A 24727-nucleotide genomic window follows, 5' to 3' on the forward strand; every position below is an offset into this window, starting at 1 on the left:
TGTTTAAAAAATCCCATATTGTCATTAAAGGATTCCTTTGTTTGTAATATGAATGAATCCGTAATTTGATGCCCAAAAGTAATTATTATACTTAAACTGAGAGATTTAAAATAATTATACAATAATCTTTTGAGTTTTGTGTCTTATACATCATTACTCACATCTTATGAGCGCTGCCCACTGCTAGCTGTGCTATTCTATTTCTGCCATAGTATCAGTAAGTAGGTAGTTAAGGAAATATTCTAGTGCAATTGTATGAATTGAGTTAAATTTTCAGTTAGTTAAATGCGTAAAAACCTGCCATTTTCTTTGGTGTCAGGAAAATGCTTAAAATGCCTGACACCAATCTCATCCAAACTGAAACATACAACTTTATGGATGACAACTTCTTATTTACTGCATAGAGCGACGTTTCAAGGTAGGTTCTTACGTCGTTATCAAGCTAAGAGTGGATGGGACTGATATTTCATGCCATTGTTGTCAACTGGCCGGATTAGACAGATGCTGGAGTTGACAGATTTCACTGTATATGATAAACAAGAATGCTGAATTAAACAACAGATCTTATGTGTTCATGTTTACTGTTAGAAGATTGATACAGCTTACTGCTATAATTTATGGCAGGGATGTGTGTGATGATTTTAAAGGAGATGGTCATCCATTTTGTTCTAGGGAGATAAAAGGGGGTCATCAGTTTTGTACACATGTACAGGTAGCACTGATTTTATACATGATATGCAGGGTCTGTGTGGGGGGCACTTTGTACATAAAGTTTAGGGGGTGTCATTCAAATTGTACATACTTATTCATAAAAATCATCATCACCCTAGCCATAAATTATGAATGGTCCCCTAGCCAGCGTAGATTCCCAGTTTTTACAGCACGTCACAACAGTTGACTAGTCAGTGTGTAGTTAACTGCAGTGAGTGACCTGGTTTTTATGTTATCATGCTCGGTCATTCAGGATCCTATCAGGATCCCAGCACAAGCTGCCTCAATGATGTCATGTCTCACTAGGTCCAAAGATCTTTCAATTAATACATGGGGTGAAAGTATTTATATCAAAGGATAAGAAATACAGAGTAATGTCCCTTGCTGTGTTGAAGCTTTTCCTCAGCAGGAACAACAGAAAGGCTCGTTCCAAAATAAATAAAGGTTCTATGGAGGTCAGTATTCATAAATTTAATATTGGAGAAGTACCTTTCAGCGAAAGTGCAAAACAGGAATCAAACATAGCTATCTCATAATATCTATGAACAAAGTGCCATAAACATGTTTTTAAAGCATGAATAAAGATATAACTTTGTGTGTGTGAGTTGTTACTTAATTTCATCTCTATTGTTTATAAACAATATCTTGATGACAAAGATTTTTTATCAATAATTGTTGATATGACTTCCCATTGGTGATATTTACAAGTATGAATTCAAAATGCTTGATAATAACAGTTTCACTGCCCAGCAGACGGTCACAAGTGACCAGCCTACCAGCAAACCTCTCTCTTGCTGCTGCTATTTTCTGCATAGATCTTGCATATGTGATGCTTTGATGTCATGGGGCACCAGGTAGCCCAGCGGTGAAAGTGTTCATTTGAAATGCCGAAGGCCCAGGTTTTATTTCATGCAAGTACAATGTGTGAAGCCTATTTCTAGTGTTTCTCGGCCGTGATATTGCTGAAATATTGCTAAAAGTGATGTAAAACCATACTCACTCACTGATGTCAGATCAAGATTTTCGTTTGTTTACTAGTACAGAGGCTGTATTTCAAAATTAAATGTTATTGTTTATTTTAAGGACATGAATTCAAAAATGAAGAGATTTAGAAATGACCCTTACTTATCCATTACACAGTATATAAAGGGACTAAAGGATTTCATTGAAATATTCAGGTATGGGATTGTGGTGTACCCATGACCGAAAATAATAGAAAATTGATTGATAGAAGGATTAAAAATGATTTTCAATTGTAAAAAAAACTATTTTCGATTTATCAAAATTACATTGTTTTAGTATAACACACTTGAATGAACTTAACTAACCAAGAAATTTGACAAATATTCACCAACAAACATTCACCCAAAGACATAAAGCCATGTGCATTACAAAATTTTAATCATGTTTATTGTGTAACTATGAAAACCTGGGGAAAAAAACCTCAAAATTGGTGATTACATTGGAAAGGTAAATTTTTCGTATATAACCGATAATTGAACTCTCACCATAAGTCTTCTGATAATCGATGGATTTGGTTTCTGAATTATTATTATTATTGCTATTGGTGGATGTTACTGAATTATTCTAGGCATGCATGTCTGTCTGGGAGGGTGTGGCATGTTTTGCCCCATTGTCTAGCTAACAAGTGTTAAGGTAGTGTCATTGACAATATCACCAATTAAATGTGTTGTTTAGAGTATTCATATTGTTGGGATATTTTTATGTCAGAATGGGATATTTTTATGTCAGAATTGGTGACACTCTGTCATGTTTTGTTGATTTGAAACAGTGCCTGTTTCTTATTTTGACTTGAGAACTTGATGTTTATTTATTGGGCCAGATACATGTTTTTCTTCTGTTACAATTTCTTTAGACCAGTTTGGCTAATGGAGGTGGGAAAGGAGAAAAGCTCAGATCAGTGAAAAAAATATGTTTCCTACTCGAAATAAAATAGAGAAGAGTTCTTTACAATACTTAATTAGTTGTTCTATCACAAATTAACTGCAGCAATATGAGAGAAAGGTTTCGTCTTTAAAGGGACAAAGTCAGAGAAGCTGCTATCAACCCAGTTTTTCACGTCTGCTGACAGTTTGTGACAATCTTGGAAGATTTCCCTCCCTTCCACTGAGAAACTGAACTATTGAATTATTGGTGAATGTTTTTCAAATCATTAATATATTTTTTCTTCTTGATCTTTTTTAAATCAAGGAAAAATCAGTGTTATGGATTTGTAATACAAGAAAATATCATTTATCTGGCTTTGTCATATTATATATTGTTTTAGTGTTGTTACGAATAGATTTTGTTTTCAGTGCAGCACTCATGTATGGCACAGTCTACGTCATGGACTCTAAACATAGATTTACTGTAGAGATTCCGGTGATTGAAGTAGGATTGTTATGTTTACTCTCTGTGTAGTTTCATTTATCAGGACCCTGTTTGAGAAAATGATCATAGCACGATGAAAGTGGTTGAAGTCTTTGACAAATGATGGGAGTTACACTTAAATTGCTGTCATAAACGTCTGTTATACGAGACGTAACTTTAGAAATTTGTTAGTGCTTTCAGTTTGCCAAAATTCAAATAGCTTTTTGCTGCGATGAAATGAATGTCAATAAAATGATACCTCATAGGTAGATCGCACAGAGTATTTCATATATTATACATTCTAGAATTTTGAGTTGTCTTGCTACTGATTGGCAGATTAGTTACAGATGCAAAATGTTTCTTGGCAGATAGTACATTGTTTCCTTTAGGTGCAGCAGGATCTGCTGATTGTTTAGATTTCCAAATTTATGATCCTTAGACTGGCAGCAGTTGAACCATGTACATGGGTTTCACTTCTGTGGTACATATCTACAACACATTTTTAAGTACTACAAGATTGGGCTTCTATAGATCGAGAGTGTCACGTCTTACTTTCACACACTTGTGGCATTATCTATTTGAAAAGCTTAGTATGGTACTGCTAAATTCTGTCATGTTGAAGATTTGTATTTGATTCTCCTAATGGGTACAATATGTGACACCCATTTTAGTGTCCCTTGCCTTGGAATATTTCTCAAAGCAGCATAATACCAGAGTCGGTCTCTGCATTACAGACTTGAAATATTTAAATGTGGTTCCTCAAGCTGAACACAAACTACATAATAGTCTTTGCTAGCTCAGGTGACATGGCTTAGCCAATAAGCATGGGGAAATTGACGCAAAATGGTCTTGAATTTGGGGGAGGAAATGGTCAAACTAGGACATGAAATCATGTACGTCCTTCAGATAGATGCATATGTTATCAATCACATACCAGATTTTATTTGTTTTGGAGAACATTTGAAAAATGTCATGAGATCTTGAACTGCTTGTGGTAACATTTCAGAAATGTTTACTCAAAGGGAGGCAACTGTTGACTATCATACATATATATCTGCATACAATGGATGTGCCTTTGACAAATTACATTTATCCAAGTGTGTCAAAATTTGTTGTCACGTATTGTCAATGCATGAATTTTCTCGTGAATAAATCATGTTTTGAATCATTATGGCTTCTGTTTTTAAGTTCATTTTAATGTTATCATCATGATTGTACTGTATTCACTGAGGTTAGAATGTATCAAACGCTAGGTCTGCTGCATTTTACAAAAATCTTGTTATTGATGTTGATTATAGTGCAATATAGTTTTTATTTTTTGATGGTTCCAAGCTAGGGGTGTCAGTTGTGTTTGGTTTCAGGTATGGTTGGGTCATTAATGTGTTGGCATGTCACACTGATGGCCAAGGTTCCATTCCCCACATGGGCAGAATATGTGAAGCCCAATTCTAGTGTCTCCCATACCATTATATTGCTGGCATATGTCTTAAAGAGGCATAAGACCACACTCACTCACACTAAGTCAGGTTTTATTCAAACTTCTAATGAGAATGAGGGCACAAGAATAATTACCTTCTAGCACCTCACTGGCAGCTTGGGTTATCAGTGGTAAAAATATTTGTAATATTGCCATTAAGATTCAACACATTCAGTTAAATCCCATGCCAAAAAATATTAATGGATGGCATTAGCCGTTACAGCTTCTTTACCAATCCAGAAAATTTTTCCTTAAAAAATATGTTCAAAGCAATTAAATACATACAAAAGGTTGTCTAGACAGGCTGGAATTTCATTCTTTTGTGCGTAAAATTTGCAAGTGTGTGAAAAGGGAGATGAAAATAGCATGGGATAGAATTTGATAAGTTGAGTAAGTCAAAGGGGAGTAACTCTGCATGCCTTCGCAATAAGTTGCTGCAGCTGGTAAAATTAAGGTAGATGAAGTTCAAATCTTTCAGTTAGTTCCTTGCGTGTTGTAAATGCTGAGAGTATAATTAACCACCGTCTTGCTGCCCCAGTGTATGATGCTGCATGTTTACCTGGTCCAGATTTGACCATTAACATTCAGACATCTTTAATACATAGAGATTGATGCGGGTCACCTGACTGCCAACATAACCTGCCGTCAACTTTTTCAGCTGGTCTGTGTTCTGTAACTGCTGCTGTGACAGAACTGTGATATGTATTAGGAAGTCTTTCCATACACATTGGAAAGATTGTTGAAGGGATTAACTTGCTGCCAACAATAGTATTGGCAGGGGTTCAAAATTTTTCTTAAAAGCCACTTGCCACAGTGCAAGTGGGTTCAAGAAAGTAACTTGTCCTGACTAATTTTCCACTTGCCCTGATTTTATGACACAATTTTGAATGTTAATGTTTACCAGGCTATTTATTGAAGAGTGATCAATTTCAAAGAATGATAGTTCTCAATTACTCATATTGTGAAATTAATAGCTACATTATGAGCAGATATGAAATGAAATCCAAATTTATTTGCAGTTTGAAACCATAAGTGGAAATTATTTAGTAGTCCACAGACAAGTAAGATAACGTTATTTGATTGCCCAAAATGAAAACTGATTTGTCCCGGGTGTCAGGCGATGGGATTTTTAAACCCCTGTTTTGGGTTAAAAACTTCCAAGATTGTTCTCTGGGTCTTTCAATCAGGTAAGAAAATGTTTAAACAGCTGATTAAACAGCTGACTAAACAGCTGATTGGTCATAACGCTCAACCTTTGGGCTTCACTCCACACTCTGGTCCAGAACTGTGGTCTCACTTAGCCAAGTGGCACTCTCTCTCATGTAGCGTTATGTCCCTTGGCCATACTACGCAACTTTTAACCTGAGCAACACTTACTGAAAAAAGTAAGTTAGGGTTATTGGTATTTTTATGATTAATACTTCATCAGTGTATCAATCAATGAATAGATCATTACTAATAATTTCAAAATTTATACATATCCCCAACAATTTTTGTCCAGCATAACTCCATGCCAGGATTTGATCTTGCTCAAATGTTGCCTTTTCTTGTGATGTCTCTGCTTCATAGATACAAATATCAAAATGACAACATATATTCATAATGTATTTTTATACTTTACAAATGTACAATACATGGTAGAAATAAACACATATATATATATGGTACATTCTTGGAAATGGAACTATTCATGAACTTTGGTCAGAAGTCTCCAAAATTGAGCTCATAACGTCTGCAAGACTCATCTGCTTGCTACTGATGACAGCTGGTCTCGTATCTTCGACAGTCCATCCAACATGGTGTCTAGCGTCTCTTTTGACAGTTCTACATTAACACTGGACACATCTGGCACAATCCCCACATCCGTAGCAGTATCTTGGACCTGATGGCAGAAGGAAGAGTGGAGCGGAGTGGAGTGGAGTGGAGTGGAGTGGAGTGGAGTGGAGTGAGAGCGGAGTGAGAGTGATGTGCATGTCAGTTAAACATATTATTTGTTAAAAGCAAACCAGAGAAATTCTTCAAATTGAATTTTGCTTGGATCTGATGGAAAAAGACGCCACACAGTTACAACAAATAGAATGAATGTTACATCTGTTCTGAACAATATGAAGTTCACACAGCAGTTATTAAATGTTCATAGTGGCAATATTACAACAGTCTCTTCACATATGGGAGTGTCAGTGTTGAGACAGCTTTGTGAAGTGGGCCCTGCCTGCCACTTACTTTTTCTGGTCCAGATAATCTGGTGACATATTGTAAGGTGTGATCACTGCCACTGGGTCAAACGATACACAAACCCAGAACCATACCATCCAACTCATCCCATGAAATCGTGTTTTTAAAGACAACTTACTTGCATGTTTAATATACATGTGGGCACAGACATCCTGGCCACAGTATCAGATGATGTCTTGACGTCTACTCGCCAGTCGAAGTCCACCATTTTGGGTAGAGAAACTGAACACAGAGAACAGAACATTTTACAGAATGTAACAACACAGGTGGATCCAGACAACTTCTTAAAGTACAATGTCAGAGCATTCGAGTATGATGTCGTGGCTTTTGAGTATCATGTCACTCAGGTGTGATGTCAAAGCATTTAAGAGTGAAGTCAAAGTATTCAAGTATGACATACCTTTTGAGTGTCATGACACTCAGGTGTGATTTCAAAGCATTTAAGGGTGATGTCAAAGCATTCAAGAATGTCATGTCATTCAGGTGTGATGTCAAAGCATTTAAGTGTGAAGTCAAAGTATTCAAGTATGACATAGCTTTTGAGTGTCATGACACTCAGGTGTGATGTAAAAGCATTTAAGGGTGATGTCAAAGCATTCTAGAATGTCATGGTTTTCGAGTGTCACGTCACTCAGGTGTAATGTCAAAGCATTCAAGCATGATGCCACTGTTTTCAAGTGTGATGTCATGCCTGTCAAACAGCTGCGAGTGTCCATGTGCAGATGGATACCTACAGATAACAAAAAATAATGTTTGCATTCACAATGTTAATTGTGCCAAAGCTGTAAGTTCCTAATAACATAAAATGATTCAGATAACTTAGTTATTTAAAGACTGTTGCCATTTATAGCGGAAGCTATAGAGAATGGCAGATGTCCAGTGCAATCGCAGTCCCATCTGTGGCTTGTACAATGATGATGATTTAAATGCTCTGAAGAGATGCCAACCCCAAGGTGTTACAAATAGTAGTTTCAATGTTCAAAATTAGTAGTTTGACCATAACATTAGTTGTCAACTAAAAAACAAAGTCATGACGGATTCTGAGCAAAAATGAATGTTACAGTCACGTGGTCAAATCATTTCTGTCAGAACTAAGTGGGTCAGATCGCAACGTTGCTGAAATCAGCTCCGCCAAAATTATGTAAGGTACTGGAAGTCCGAAAATGTATTTCATCGTTGAAAATATATGTTTTTTTGTCTATATATCCGAATTTTAAAGCATTTTATTCAAATTTAATTTCAAAGGATGTCTAGTGGAATCATATTGGCGTAGTTTGAAGTTAACATTTGTAGTGACTATGACAACATCATAGAGGTTGGCATGTCTGGCTCTGCAATCGGGCAGCTGTCAGATTTCGATGGTATGACATCAGTCGCCCTAATACGTGTTTATACAGTAACCAACTCTGTCTATCCATGGCAAGGAGTCATCCGGACGTGTACTGTCAAGAAATAGAGTTGTGTTCAAAAAAGATCAGTAAATCTTGGTTCGGTATGCAGTAATTGAGAGAACCATATGATACAATCATGTATATGAGCGTGACCAAACTGGTTCAGTATTATTTATAGGTAAAAGTGTCACCTCCACAACCTGCCATGATCCAGATCATTTTTTCAGTCCTGATGAGTCCCGGTTTAGACAGCTGTAGCTGGAATATTGCTGAGTGTGGTATAAACAACAAACAACCATCTAACTGGACATCAGTCAGAATAGTAATCAAGCACTGCCATCTACTAGCCAAGTCTCATCAAAGTATGACTGAAATATTGCCGATGCAACCTTAAACACTCACTCACTCACTAACCCTCCCATCCACCCACCCAATCCTCCAGCTGCCTGAGTCTTCCATCCCGCCATATGGTCCATGAAGATCTTCGTCAGCAAGTCACGCAGGTTCTTGTGGAAATTATCTGCAAGTCAACATCAAAGTGAGATAAAAACTTTAGGCAAACATGTATTCATTAAGCAGCTGAATCAAAGGGAGATAATCCAGTGTGTCAACCGGTGAGTGTGGATGCAGCACTGTTCAGTATCTCAATCACTCAGCATTGCCCTCTCATTCTGGTTGATAATTTAGGGCTTACATGTTTCCTACTCCAGTACGGCTCATGTCCCTGTATATCATGGTTCCTACAATTCAAGAATCAAGTGATAACCTGAGTTTATCAGTAATGTACTGTAAGAACATGATAATATGCAATACAGTCTAGTCATAAAAATGGTATCCATGTGAGTGATTGAGGTTTTACATCACTTTCAGCAATGTTCCAGCAGTATCACAGCAGGGGACCCCAGAAATGGATTTACAAAGGCTATGGTGAGAATCAAACCCTGGTTTTCTGCATGACAACCAAACGCTTTAAAAACTAAGCTACCCAACCGCCTTGTGTCCATAAATACCTATGTTAGTGAGGCTACACACTGAATCTCTTCCTGGACACAATTAAGTTAAATGATTAAAAACTGTAAATAGTAAAATTTATGTATTTTTATAACATAATTAAAACTTGTTGCAAAATTGTCCCAAACAATTCACAACACATAGAATTTGAAACTACTTGAAACTATAACTGAATTGCAAAAATTACAGAAATAAATAACAACAAAATAAACCTCACTATGAGATCAGTGCCAATTCAAAATGTGCCCATAGTGTGCCCATAGTGTGCCCAAAGTGTGCCCATAGTGTGCCCATGATTCCCACCTAGCTGTGGTAAGAAGCTTCAGACTGTACCTGGGAAGATGGTGATGATTGTCTTGGGGTCGGAGGAACCGAGGAATACGGCTGAGGAGATTACATGCCCTAAGCTAACCAGGAGCTGGAACACAAGACAGTGGAATATCAGCTGTCTAAAAACCAGTGACATAAGCTAAAAAGCCAGCCAGCCAGACATCAGGGCTGATGACTTCAATATGTTACCGGCCCAAAAAGGATACTAACCTAACCAGACACTAAGATGTGGTAAATTTACTCAGGTGTATGGAACATATCAGAAATCTAGCCAGTTTTGAGCGGTCAGAAGGACCTTATTTTATACACTGCTTAAACATATTTTCCAGCTATCAAGATAGGTAGCTAGGTAAGTGCATGTCTCCAGTAACCTCTGCTAGTGACATGAAGTGATGTAACTCGATTCTTACGTTCCTAACTGTATGGTATCGTTATCCATCTCAGTACTCGTACTGCTATGACATCACTGGGAGCAGTTATAAATATACACACTGGGTTTTCTGTTTCCATTAACGCACTCAGAAACACTATAAAAGATCCAATTTCAAAATACAGAAGGGTCAGCTCCAGAGGCACTTCAATGACTGAAGAAATAATTACAGCTCTTCAGTATGTCATCATGTTTTCATCATCATAATCATGTTCATTTAAGCCTGAATAATAATAACAACTTCCTAAAAAGCACAGACAGCACAGACTGTGCCCTGTAAATATGTGATAAAAACATAGTGGACGATTTCCAATTATGCTTAAGACAAAACATGATATGGCAGTTGGACAGAAGCACTGGACCTCTTTCGCCAAACGGAATAATGAAAGAACTGATGGCAATAAAGTTGGGGGCACCAAGCCTACCAAAGATAGCTTTCCCACTGTGCAAATAAAAAAGCAGAAAACTCCACATTTAATTGAGGAAATAGCAACATAAACATATTACTAGCAACTGAAACAGTAAAACGCCAAAAGAAGACTATGAAACTGCAACATTTTTTTATACCAATGAACTTTGACCTCTACTGCACATACACTCACGATTTGTACTTCTTTCAATTTCTAGGGCAACCATGAATCCTGTCTCATAGAAAAGGTATTGAATATGTCAAAAGAACAACTGTCAGTCATTTTATACAAATGGAAAGTAAACTCAACAGGTGTACACACAAGTATGATTATGATAAATGCCAAAAACACAACAGAAATACTTTGAAAAGGTAATACAACTTTTGCTGACACTGGAAAATGGCAACATGGGGTTAAAACTTCCTCTTTCATGTGTGCATGCACAAAAGCGAAGTTGTAGATGTTTTGGTTTTTATCTAGTTTTAGCGATTTATAGCAGCTATTTTCACTGTTTCATTACCAGGATAATATGTTTATGTTGGTATTTCCACAATTAATGCAGGTTTTCTCAGTTTTTCTGCACAAGGAGAAAGATTTCTTTGGTAGGTCTGACCTTCCAATTCTGAAATTGAATCTGAACACTACAACAGTCTCCTTTCTCTGGGATAATGGCAAGAGGTTTTGTACTGAGATTTATTTCACCTCTATTTAGTGTTATGATGGCAGCGACTGAGAGAGTCTGGTCTCACATTCCAGCCATATCTTGGTGAAAGACACCAGAAATGCGCTTCACGAACCCTGGTCTTTGGTGAGATGAACAAACACCTTAACCATGTGGCTACCCCTGCCCTATTTGGTCCAGACAAAAAGGAAACTGGTACTATGAACAATGATGACATGCAAATCATCTGGACCTGACCCACACGAGTTTCAAGAACATTACATACAGATCGACTGCTGCTCTTATCCACTCCCAACTTCTCTGCAGTGCTGTTGACCACATTGTCAGGAACACAGCGCGGTGACTTATGGCGAAGCAGGAATGCCTCCTCACAAATCTTCACAACTTGATCCTTGGCAGAGGCCTGCAAATAACATAAAGTTAAGGAATGTTGCCTAACGCATAGTCTTCGAAAATATATTTCTGATAGAACTACACATACTGAGCTGCAAAATAAACAGCACTCTACCAAAAATGTTGCCAGATATGTTAATTTCAATTATCTTTTCACTTTTTATAAGTTACCTAGACCTGGTTCGTAACCAATGTTCAAGAAAATTTGGTTTCAGATTCTGTATTTGATACAAAAAACATGTCAAAAAGCAGTTACTAAAGTTATGATGGGACAAGGTATTTGTGCGTTTTTCATGAAAATGTCAATGCACATACATCCCAAGGTGTCATTCCCATAAGAAGAGTCACCAAACATGCAACAACTCCTTCACTGTTTGATAGAAAACTATTTTTCTGTTCATATTTGAACAATAAAATGCATGCAGCAACAAGTCAAAGCCACTGGATGCACAGCTGACCGTCCTCGCAATGGAAGACTGCCTGTGACAACGTTGAGGTGAACTCAGCAGAACTGAAAGAGAATCTGGACTCGTCTGGACAGAAAGAGAATCTGGACTCGTCTGGACAGAAAGAGAATCAGGAATCTTCTCGTCATCATCTAAGTCTTAACGGAAGCAAATGTCTCTGAAATGAACATATTTTACAGAAAAAAAAGTTTCAAAATCATTTTTAAACCCATAAAAAATAATTAAAGGCGCCAAGAACATTAATTTTTCAGAAAATGTGGTAATCTTGCCACATATTCTAGACTGTCGTGGGCTTCAATTTGTTCATTTATATGACAGACTACTCTGCTGTTCACAGGTATATTTTGCTCGCAGCAGCAGCAGCAGCAGATATGAGCAAGATGTTTCCTTCACAGCATTACCCATCAATTAGAGGAACATTTAGTCTCTGGTCGGGGCGTGACTCATAATATTTGCTCCCTCTCTCTAACCTAAGACACAGTGAAAACATTCTGAATGATGTTTCCCCAAAACAGTAAAAACATCTTTCTGGCGATGTAGTATGAGTCAGGATACGTATAAAATAATATTTTTCCTCCAAAAATATATTTTGGATAGTGATAATGAATGCCCTAAGATCTGAAAAGGAGCCTCTGAGTTGAGATTCTGAAGCTGAAGAAAACAGGCTTGCTTCGTCTGGACATTAGACAGTAGGTGTTGCTGGGCAGGAAACTGAGATAGATACTAGATAGAATGGAGCCAGGCACTGTAGATAACATACTGGCAGCATTTTGAAATGGTTTCAGAACTATACATTCTCACTCAAAATATAGCGATCCAAAATGTCCTTGTTCAAATTTGTTAAACATATTGAGGGATGTTTGAAGTTGAAAAATAATATCAGAAAACAAAGTATTGGAATTTTCCACTTTAAAACTCTCTGTTTCAAACAATATTTGGAAAGGACCACCAGTAAACACTGAAGCGTCTAAACTGTGTGAGTTGTTGAGTGACTTCAGCTTTATGCCAATTTTCAAAAATATTTCCGAAACATCATGGCAGGGGACACCAGAAATGGGCTTCACACATTGTAGCAAAGTGGGGAATTGCATCCTGAACTTCTGCGTGACGAGTGAATGCTTTAACCACTTGGCTACCCCTACGTACCTGTGGATGGCTCAAGAAGGTCTGGGGTAGAATAGGCCTTCAGCAACCCATGCTTGGGTGGGCAGCCTTGCTGACTTGGTTGATACATGTCATTGGTTCCCAACTGCACAGATCGGTACTCATGCTGTTTATCACTGGACTGTCTGGTCCAGACTTGATTTTTGACAGACCACTGCCATGTAGCTGGAATGTTGCTGAGTGTGGCATAAAACTAAACTCACTCACCGCTGTGGGTAGCACTAACCAGTAGATGGAACATATACAGAGTTTACTTCTCAAGTTTTTGATAACCAGGATAGGTGATTACTGTTATACAACATTTGTTATATTTGGGATTACACTTTTCTAGTAAGTACAGATTCTAGTACTATTGTTGGATTGAATCCCATCCTGGATGCAAACCCACACTCAGGCACCTGATCGCCAGCGCACATGGTCAGCTGCCTAACCTGCTCAGCCACTGTGACTTCCACAACAGTCATTAGAAGATGGCATATTTCCCCAGCCACCACAAATTTGAAAGGAGAAATCATCTGACAGTTACTTGATGATTTTCTATACTAAATCCGAACCGTTTCCTTGTAAAGCATGAAAAATATAAATGCCATATAACTGTAAACAGCAAATGCACCACTTCGAGGTCTGTCTCATACATCTGCCAAGACCTGTTGAAAGATATCAAATGGTTTTTGAATTGTGCTCCTGAAACGAAGTCTGAACTGTTTCCATGGAACCCTGGAACCCTGCCCAAAATTTGTAAATAGCAAAAGGCACCACTTTGGGGTCTAGCTCACATATCTACCCAGATATTTAGAAGTTTTTGAGTTGTTCTCCGGAAACAAAGCCCATTCCTCTCTTTTGAGACTAAGTCTAAATCGTTTCCATGGAAACCCAGAAAATAATAAATCACCAAAATCTGTAAATAGCAAAAGGCACCACTTTTGGTGTCTGCCACAAATATCTACCAAGTTTTGCTGACAGATATTAAGAAGTATTCGAGTTGTGCTCCGGAAATGAAACACACCTCTCACTTTTGAGACTAAGTCCGAAACATTTCCATGGAAACCGAGACAATAGTTAAGCACAAAAACCTGTAAATAGCAAAAGGCACCACTTTAGGTTCTGATCGAACCAAGTTTTGCAGAAAAATACTGAACGGGTTTTGAGTTACTCAAAAGTCGACTTTGTGTACCCCTCTGATAACTGTGAACTGTTATAACTACAACAGCAAAAAGCTATGGTAACAGCATGCCATTTAGAAAGTGGTCAAATGTAACAATGTTATATCTAGGAATACTCTTTCTCAGTAAAGTACAGAGTCTACTATTTTTGTAGGGTTGGGCTCCATCCAGGATTCGAACCCACATGAGGAACATGCAGGCACCAGGCTTTTGCTTTTCACTTCAAGACAACCAAACCCTCACCACACTAAATATGGAGAAAATGGTGCTTGAATGCCTGTTCAGATAGTGCACAATAATGGATATCAACTGATCTTCATTTTGACTATACATGCAGTCGAAGAAAACTGTAATAACCAGACCGAAGTTACTTAGACTGGCTATACATAAAGAAACATATGAATTTAAGAGAGGAAAGGTTCTCCCATCACTTGCATCAGTCATAAATTTTCAGGGCCCTTGCAAGTTTAATAAGTAATGAAATGATAAGTTATTGCACATTTTCATGTCAAAGAAACAGTAACATGGGCACTGATCATGATTGAAAGATAAAAAACAAACCCATAACTGCTTTCATTGTACTGTCTGTACAACTGAATATTTACTGTTTTTATCACATAACAATCGCAGTTGATAGATGATAACTGCTCTAAAACATTATCCATAAATTTTCTGTCAATACACAATGCCTTTCAGAGTGAGTGAGTGAGTTTGGTTTTATGTGGCTTTTTGCAAAAACCAATCTCCATGCAGTTACAAGTACACATGTATAACTAAAAAGAACTTTGTCTGGCAACCTCTGTGTTCTCTACTCTTCCCATCTTAAACAATCCCTTTAAACAACCTGCTTTCACTTTGACATCTCTGCCCTCATCAAAGCAGACTTAATCACATCTGAAATGACTTGTTGCACAACCTGGTCTAAAGATGCCTTCAGATGTTTTGTGTTAGGTATTCCTAGATCCCTCACCTCCCCTTCCTCATTAAATCTGTTTACCCACACCTATTGACATAGATGATGGCCCCCACTCAAGTGTCACAGAGCATCAACAGTTGCACCAGGTTATGTCACACAGGTTAGACCTCCCCCTTGGGCCTGGTCACGCTCTGGCAGACATCTTTACTATGACAGGAAGGGACTTCAATGGGACATAGGGCAATAAACACAGGAGGATTCTGGCCTTTGTCCTTGCAGGAATGTAGACAGTGGAAGATGTCACAGGTGAGGAGGGTTTTTTTGGGTGGGGGTTGAGGATTTCAGGGTTGTGGTCTCGGGTCTATTACATGGCAGAGATGAGAAAGAGGGGTGACTTTGGGGTTAAAGATGGGTGCAAGATATCACAGGGGGGGGGGGGAGTTTTTTGAGTGGGGTGGATGATTTCTGGGTTAAGGACTGGGGTGTTACATGCTGGGGATTTTGGTGGGTGGGGTGATTTTAGGGTTAGAGACTGGTACAACATATCATGGAAGAGAGGAGGCTCTACAAGTGTGGGAGGGGGACTGAGGAATTACAGCTAGATGGCAGAGTGGAATCTTTGAGTCAGTGCTGTATGTGCACAAAATCTGAAGAATTTGGATATATACCTAGACACTCAATACAAAGTGGGCCAATAAATATATATCATGTTTAACTTGTTGTATTTTATTGGAGGCATATTATTTCACAAAGTTCTAAATTAAAAATTCATACAAATTCAATCATGCAACCTTAACACCCCTTCAAGTTTCCAAATACTTAGGTCAAATCAACCCTCTTTCGATCCAACACTGTGCAAAAGACACATTACATTGGCAAGTGCGTGGTGAATCTCCAAATTGTTATCACATCTCGGATCAGACATTAATAAACAGTCAGTGTATCTATCTGAGCAAAATAATGTTTATGATGAGAGTCTTTTCGGGTAGTGCTGTGGGTGTGCTCTTGGTATATCTTTTCTCTGTGTCAATCATCCTGTACCACTACAGTGACAAGATTTATGAGATAAAAGGTTCATGCATGCCTTATTGTCAAGTCGGGATGAGTTACCAATTAAAAAAAGAATATGTGAAAGTCATGAGACTCTCACAAATACTGAATGACTCCTGGGTCCCGAGTAGCTCTATAAACCCCTGGCAAACAGTTACTCATTAAGAATGTTAAGCCACACCTTGGCAAAATACCAGCTTCATTTAATTCCCAAACTGATGACAACGATTTCACACCATCCTTATCCTGAACACACAAAAAACTGAATGGTAATGAAGATTTCATGATACGTCTGACATCAGACTCCACTTTCCATTGATTTTACATCCACTTGTTTCTTTCTAAAATTACAGAATAGGTCAAAGGAGTTACATTTTAGTGATGAATTTTTAAACAGCTTTGCAAGCTCTGCTTGCACACTGACCTATTTTAAGCCAATATTTTGGCCCCAAAACCAATACATGCTTTGTATTCATTCAGCACTGGGATGATACAAGCATGTTTAAACTAATCTGACTAAAATACTGAAGAAAATGTGAAGTTTATTTGACTGCCTATGTCAGTGTAGTCCACAACAGAGGACATTTCAACATACAAATGCTTACTGACTGTTGCCTGAAACAACTAACAAAACACGAAATGTTCTGTAAACATGTAAATCTATACAGTGCTTTACTGCATCTTCTGTAAGGTAGTCTAACGGTTCCAATGGTTGCTTGTAATGCCTAAGATCTAGGTTCAATTCACAACTTGGGTACACTTTATGAAGCCTCTTCATGTTATGGCCGTCTTGCTGGACCATTGCTGGAAATGGTGTAAAACCCAAAACAATACAAACCAACCCACCACTTCTATCCTGTATTTGAATCTAATTTTCTACCAGTTTTACCACTGTAAAGACAAGACATTCAGAGCTTTAATGACAAAGTCAATTCTATGAAACATGTACCTAAATGCAGTTTTGTAAGAGAATATAACCCCTGAGTAAGACATCCAACAACCCTTGAAACAGGGTTACATATGAGCCTATAGATAAATTAATCTAATAAGGAACCCTAGTGTATATGCAACCATCTCACGCATTTCAGAGCCAAAGAGATGAAGAGTTCAGGCTGTAAAGGAGGTATAGATAAGGAAAGTGCATTTCTCCAAATTTAACTGGAGGCTACAACCCTAAACTTCCACAAGGCAAAGATTATTGCTGCAAATCAGCACCATGAAGAATAAGAACACATTATCATATAGAAGGTCATTCTCTCAGATGGAAACCTGTGACGGTGAAGGTCCTGGGGTAAAATAGGCCTTCAGCAACCCATGCTTGCCATAAAAAGCGACAATGCTTTTCGTAAGAGGCGACTAACGGGATCGGGTGGTCAGGCTCACTGACTTGGTTGAAACATGCCATCGGTTCCCAACTGCACAGATCGATGCTCATGTTGTTGGTCACTGGATTGTCTGGTCCAGACCCGATTATTTACAGACCGCCGCCATATAGCTGGAATATTGCTGAGTGCTGTGTAAAACTAAACTCACTCACTCACTCTCTCAGATGGACACTCAGCTTACTACTGTAGAGACAGAATTACGCCTAAATAGTTACAATTCAGCAGAGACTTGGAGCAAGTCTACCTACAGCACCAGGAAACAGTAGCTCTATGACAAAACTATCAAGTACACATATGACACTAAAATATACACTTCCTTCTTATTTACACTTGAGTTCCAGTCAATGCTCAATGGTCATTAAATAAACTCAGACACATGGTTAACTGATTTGGTACCTAATTACAGTAAAGTTGCGTTCTAAAAAATCAAAAGTTATTATACCTTGGAAAAATACAAATATATTTATCCTGTTTTCGGCGCAGTATAGGTTGCCATGGTGACCTCTGCAAAGGCTCAAATGTGTCATAACCATTAAAACATCAATTGGTATAAATCTGTTTCTGTTTTGCAATTTTTCACACATCTGTTCAGTGATATCCATGACAACAGTCTGCCTCATAGACACATCTGGATGTAAATGCTAGGAAACACTACAACAACACGTCTGTCGGTAATACAATACCTTATTGAGGTTCATCATCTTGTGATTTCATCAATAAGACAATCAATGGAAATCATCATTAGAATATTATCAATCATGATCAATCTCTTCACTGGAGATTGACACAACTGATCATCAATGATACTGCACAGTTTGATCAACAATGAGAACAACAGATAAAAGTAGCAAAATGCCATTCAGGCATAAATTGATTCCTCATTTAACAAACAGCTCGAGTGTCAGATTTGCACAACAGAAACTCAGGGTATTATAAAGGTTTTGTATAAATAGTGTGTTCAGTGACATTGTTTTAATCAATAAGTCATTGCAACATATTTAAGGCACATTTTACTGAAGTCTTCCACACTCTTGGTAGCACTTGATCAAAATGTCTTAATCACATTACTTTGCAACACAACCACTGTCAAGCATGTGCCGCTTTTACCAATATCACTGTGAGTGACACCAGAATGGGTTTCACCTACTGTACCCTTGCAGGGAATCAAACCACTGCCTTTGGCATGACGAGCAAACACCATAACCTTTAGACTATCCCAATGCCTCAGCAGGGCTAAGAGGAATGGAACACTAATAGGGTATATACTGCCCATATAACCACATCTGTAACCTTAAGAAAAAAAAACAATATACCCTTTCTTCTCAAATTCTAAAACATAAGTGTAAAATACCTTATCACATGCAAGATTCCGTCCAGATTTTGAAAAGAACCACTTCTGAAAATAAGTGATCCAACCAACAATCTTTGTGAATTTTCTGAAAAATGCCAGTGTAATGTTAAATTCGACTCACTCACTTATGAATTTAGACAAGTTCTCACACACACTGATATCTAGCCTCAAGTCTACATAAAATATAAATGAAAGTTCCAGTCTGGAACATGATAGTTCTAAAATAGGTCCTCTATCCACAGAGAGATCTTAGCTCTAAAGCAATTGCAACCTCCATACTTTAACAACCTATAACATACAGACTTAGTTAATTTTCTATAGATCACACTTGTTCTTAGAAATACAGCATATATAACATATATTCACAGAAACAAAATATAATAATGAAATGACATCGCCTAGTTCAGGTCTGGAGGCTATCAATGTTTGCAAAATCATTTAAGATTTGAGTTGAAGAAGAGCACTTTTTATGAATAGGCAACTTCTTTATGGACTGTCTATCCATGAAAAGTGTTCCTTATCATCATACCAGCTTCTAAAGGCACTTAAATAAGTAGATTTGAGTTGGTTTCCCTTTCTCATTTATTCTCTAGTTTTCAAAATTTACTTGTATTTTGATGACAAGAAAGCAAATAAATCTATAACGGAAAAGACTTCATACTTACTAGTAGCATTTGCCTTTAAGATAACATATTCAAATTAAGAGATTCTTTCATGAATAAAGCAACAATTTCAGTGTAACAATGTTGCAGGGATGGAAATAATTCTTGAATTGCTAAAGTACTCTGGTACAGTGGCACTTGTAAAATCACTTGCCCTGATAATTGTTCCACTATACTATCTGATTTTCTTGTTGATTATTTAAATAAACAATAAAATTAACTGTGGAATGTCCACTGGACACTGGTACAGCATGATATACAAAATAGGTTTGCCCAGCAGAAGAAAACACCAGACTAGGACGTCAGACAATGGGTTATTTCCACCCCTGTGTTGTCTGCATTCCTGGGACTATCAGGTGTAAGTCCTGTGCATAAAAATATGTTTAATCCAGTTTCGAGTCCTTTCCAACTCTATGCTAATACCATGTACTGACACACTGGAGTTGTAAAATCCTAATAGCTTTCATGGTTTGATAACAGATGTTTATACTGGAACTAAGTACAGGGTTTCAGTACCATCCAGGATCCAAATAAATGTCTTCCTCATGTACTGTAGTAATAAAAACATAAATGCAAACAACCACAGACCCACATGTGTAAACAGACACTTTTATGACACTGATTACACAACGCTTCTTTACAGATCATCTTGATGGATGCCTCAAGAATACAACCTTCCTAGCCCCAATCACAAAGGAAATTGGTGCAACTTTGTCTTTCTTTTAAACCATACGATCATTAAAGTGCAAGTCCTCAGGCATACTGAAATGAGGCTTACACATTATTTCATTGTCAATTTCTTGTCCAAAAATACTCAGCTGCAGAGTTATCACCTTGATAAATGCACCAGTGTTTGTCCACAAAAATTACCAATTGTGTCTACCCACTGCTGCACATTTTTGTTGAAATTAAACATATAACTGATGTATATACATGTACTAGTACATGTATTTTTGCATTACCCAACAAGTGGAATTGAACTTGGGTTATAAGCACCATGTACTTATAATATTATTATTCTGAAGTGTCACTAAATGTGATCGTGAGCTTCATGGGCAAGAAAATTCCAAAGTAACAGAAAAAATTCAACTCCTAAGTGTAGAACAAATTACATTACAACTATCTACTTCAAATGGCTATTAACCCTACAGTGAATACTGAGATAAGAAACATCAAAAACTATTATACTGAAAGAATATTACAGTCTTACAACATTCTTGTAATCAGACACAGTTTCACAAAGGTGTACATGGATTTCAGTGAATCATGGCCACAAAATGTCCTACATCACATATGGGTGAACATAATGTTTCTGAAATCAATGCTGTCAATATGTACAGGAACATACTTTTCCTGCATTTCAGTTGAGAACTTTTTTTGTTTTGTTTAGTTTTATACTTTTGGTTTGCTTTTGTTATGAAGGTGAGTGTTTAATATCTGATTTCTGCTTTTGGCTAGTTTTGATGTACCCGAGCTCCCAGCAGACGACATCACCAGAACTTGTGATCCTGTTACTGCTTCATGAAGCCTCAAACAAAATATTGCTATTTGAATCTCATTTCCAATGTAACATCTACTAAACTCATTGATGACTGAACAATGACTACAAACTAGCCCCTAAGTAAATCGGTTGTACTTGTTGATCTTGAATATTACCTATGCGTTGATTTCAGAAATGAAATCACAATGCATATAGCATTCCCATGATAGTGTTGAACCATTCCGCTGCTTGATGTCGCTACGTAATATTAATCAAATAGGCATTTATCATTATTAATTTTCAAATGCAATGTTAACATAACCTACAGACACACCCCCTTGACATGAGTATTATTTTTGTTCTCATGGCGAATTGTCAGAAGAATCTGAGAGAAACTAGTGTGGGAAAAAGGTTAGCATCTTTGATAACAGTCTACCAAAAAGCGATATACCTTTAGCAGTAACTCTAAGTCCCCAAATTGATCAGTCATTTTCGACAGACTTGTATCATCACCACATTGCAGTCACACTTGATATTTCCGGTCACATGGGTTTATTTACGGCGAAACGGGATATCACTTCGCGGAACAAATTCTATCCAATGGAAGCTTTCTTGTAGATTTTCTGCATACATTAGCGTAAACATTCACGGAGTTTCCCGAAAGTAACCGATAAGGCATTTCCCGCCATCTTTGTTCCAACAATCATTAGAATGCACGCATGCTCAGTAGTTCATAGTGGGCGTGACTAAGATAGGATTAAATGCGTTGTCCAATCGGAAGAGAGAAGTCGGTCACGTGACGCATAAATTATACGTAAGAGGCGGGAATCTCAACGGCAGTCGTCTGCAGTGAGCATTGTTTGAGGAAGGCGGCAGTCACAGTTCTCCCACGTTCGTTGAGATTTTTCTAGAGTTGATACCAAAAACCCCATCATGCCTGGAACCAAGTAAGTCGCCACAGCTTTTCTTTTGATTTAGTTATGATATCATGTACGTTTTTAAGTAAAAATCTCATTGTATTTCTGTATTTCTTTCGACAAGGAAGTGTTTACGCATAACCTTTCTACAGACCACGCTGAACAAGCATGGTCGTCTTTGTTCATTGATGTTAGCATCTTCTCTCTGAAAGTGTGTCTTATAATATCTGAATAACTAGAGCGTTATGAGTATAAGCATCGTGTACAGGATGTACTTTGTGCTGTGTACAAATTACATGAACACACGAAATTTGTTTGTACAGCGCGACATGAGTAAATTAATGAAAAGAGGTCAAGGCGTGAGAAGCTAAAGCAAGCAGAGAACGCTATAGTGAGGATCTTAAACCTACATCCTGTTCAGAGTGTTTGATCAGCTTTCGCTTGAAAGGTTTATCTTTGTATCAAGACGGAAAACTCAGTGCGCCATCGGTTGAAGTGGGAAAAGAATGTAACTTGTGTTAATATTTCCGTGTTTAGGCCTAAGTGATTAATATCGTCTGCTGTGGGAAAAGTAGGTCAGCTGGTTATGTTAGCCGTTTCAAGATACATTTTTCAAGTTTTCATTCAGAAATGTCTCTTCTTCATCACTAGGTCAGAAGTTGAGGTTGACACCACCCAAACCGAGACAGAAACAGTCGAGGTTAAGAAAACAGTCGAGGATGTGAAGGCACAGAAAGACGCCGTGAGTATGAAATCCGTTTTGTAAACAAAGGACCATTTCACGTTTAGTATTACAAAGTGTTATTTGATCATGCTCTTGCAGTAAGCAATACTTGTTTAACAGTTTGGAGAGCTCAGAATCGTGAATTTAAAGAAATGTTTGCTAACAAAAGGTTATCGTGTGTTACAGGCCAACGAGGCCACAGAGGCCAAGGAAGAGACTGAGGAGAAGGAAGAGACCGAGAAGGAAGCTGAGAAAGAGGATGAGAACACAAATCAAAATGCCAGTGAACAGAGCGAAGAGGTAGAATCTTCAGGTACGTAAATCGCATCGAATTTTCAGTATTGCTAACTTCAAGTAATGTGCTCAAAATGTTGTCGGCTTCATGAATACGTTTAACACTTCAACGTTTAGCAGGTGATATTAAGTGATTGTGCATTATCAATAGCGTATGTTTTATATTGTGTGTTTCCCTTTTCAGAGGCCTCAACAGAAACCACAGCAGAAAAGAGGAGTTCAGAGGAGAATGGCGAAGAGGAGAGTCCGACCAAGAAAGTTAAAACAGATACATCAGAGGAAAAAGAAGAATCACAGGAAAAGGAATCTGACTAAGTTCGTGTTTCTGGAGAGTGAATATGTGTCTCTCATTGACTGTTTTGTGACTGTAAACATGAGATCAAGTTGTAAAATTCTTCATGTTTCATTTTTAGTTCATGTTCATGTAATAAATCATTATTTAAATTCATCCAAATTTTAAGTTTTAATTTGTTCCATTTATTCCCTTATCCTACTGGCTAGTAACTAGTTATCGCTATGTACCAGCCGTCTCTAACACCTGTGTGTAGCGCGAGAAGACAGCTTGATTTGTATTTTTTGTTGTATTTCACACACATCACTAAAAACATATAGGCAACAATAATTTTAAGAAGTCTGCACAAGTGCTACAGCCAGGTGTTTGCGATAAGTGGTCGCTAAGCTGGTACCGTGTGGTCAATACCTAACAATTTAAAAATGTTTGTAGAAACGTGTTCAGAGACCACACCAATGCATTTGGGATTTTAAGCTCACCGTTTCATTTGAAAGTATTTTCCCTGAAAATCAAAGTGGGGGGGGGGGAAGGGGTTTAAATGAAACTCAAAATTATTTGGTATGTGAGCATGCTTGATAACTTCAAGCATTTCGTAAAATTCATGGATACTATTGCTTTGTGTTGGTGAGGTCCTGCTTGTTTATAGACTGTCCACTAGGCTTAACAAGGAATTGCAGCATGTCTACAAGTCTTCCTGACACTCCATTGGAAACTTTCAGGAAATGTCCGTTGGCGAAAATAGAGCTTACAATCTATTTCAACTCCATTACTTGGATATCGTTGACAGTAGCACATTCTTCCACAAGCCTCAGCAGTACTTTTAACGGCAATATTGTGACATCACGTTTGTTTCCCCAACTCCAGTTCTCACGAGAAACATGATGTGCACTTAGAAAACAGTTTGGACGTACACAATGGCCATGTGAGCTATGCAAATGCTGTAAAGACACAACCAAGGGTTATGCTGATGTATTCATGACAATGTATTATAGATTTGGAACATTCAATTTGTGGTCCCAACAGGGTGGCCTACTGGTCATAGCGTTGTTTCATCACACCGAACGCACAGATTCGAATATTCTATTGGGTGCAGAACAAACCTGAAAGCAGGGTTAAACCATACTCGCCCACTCAAATCTAACAGGCCTCGTTTGCAGGAATATTTCTGACAGAAGCGTTAAGGTGTACTGGGTCAGAAAGTGAAGGTATACGAACGTTACGTATTTGCGGGAACGTGTGTGAACACATTTAGCAAGAGTTCCATTTTTCAAAAATCATATTGCCTGTGTTAGAGACAGCTGTTAATATGTCATTGATCTATGCGTTGATTGTTCGTATAACTACACATACTGAGTCGTGAGTGTCTGCTCAGTTTCCCACGTCCGAGATCCTTTTAAATTCTTCAAACTTGGTGTGCGTTGA

General features: G+C 37.8%; 2 protein-coding genes across 2 annotated transcripts; one reads left to right on the forward strand and one right to left on the reverse strand.

Annotated features, from left to right (window-relative positions):
* Positions 1-6150: 6150 nt before the first annotated feature.
* On the reverse strand, positions 6151-21651 carry LOC137261837 (COMM domain-containing protein 9-like). Its single transcript, XM_067799639.1, has 6 exons — positions 21530-21651; positions 11313-11450; positions 9529-9613; positions 8615-8704; positions 6912-7015; positions 6151-6440 (listed from the first exon to the last, which is right to left on the reverse strand). Exons 1-6 carry the CDS (start codon positions 21566-21568, stop codon positions 6300-6302), a joined length of 597 nt encoding a protein of 198 aa, XP_067655740.1. The 5' UTR covers positions 21569-21651; the 3' UTR covers positions 6151-6299.
* A 218-nt stretch (positions 21652-21869) lies between these two features.
* On the forward strand, positions 21870-23461 carry LOC137261147 (nucleoplasmin-like protein ANO39). The gene is made up of 4 exons (XM_067798850.1): positions 21870-22025; positions 22647-22737; positions 22906-23032; positions 23198-23461. The coding sequence occupies exons 1-4, from the start codon at positions 22012-22014 to the stop codon at positions 23326-23328; spliced, it is 363 nt and encodes a 120-aa protein (XP_067654951.1). The 5' UTR covers positions 21870-22011; the 3' UTR covers positions 23329-23461.
* Positions 23462-24727: the final 1266 nt, after the last annotated feature.

Source organism: Haliotis asinina, chromosome 14 (genome assembly GCF_037392515.1).
Source record: "Haliotis asinina isolate JCU_RB_2024 chromosome 14, JCU_Hal_asi_v2, whole genome shotgun sequence".
Lineage (NCBI taxonomy): Eukaryota > Metazoa > Mollusca > Gastropoda > Lepetellida > Haliotidae > Haliotis > Haliotis asinina.

Excerpts from the sequence above, each read along its gene's own strand:
- LOC137261837 (XM_067799639.1), bottom strand. The coding sequence starts at position 21,568 with ATGACTGATCAATTTGGGGACTTAGAGTTACTGCTAAAG. Across the intron at positions 8,705-9,528 it reads AATCATCACCATCTTCCCAG|ATAATTTCCACAAGAACCTG; the intron begins GTACAGTCTGAA and ends GTTGACTTGCAG. Across the intron at positions 7,016-8,614 it reads TCAGGCAGCTGGAGGATTGG|TTTCTCTACCCAAAATGGTG; the intron begins GTGGGTGGATGG and ends CTCTGTGTTCAG.
- LOC137261147 (XM_067798850.1), top strand. Across the intron at positions 22,738-22,905 it reads TGAAGGCACAGAAAGACGCC|GCCAACGAGGCCACAGAGGC; the intron begins GTGAGTATGAAA and ends CGTGTGTTACAG. Across the intron at positions 23,033-23,197 it reads CGAAGAGGTAGAATCTTCAG|AGGCCTCAACAGAAACCACA; the intron begins GTACGTAAATCG and ends TTCCCTTTTCAG.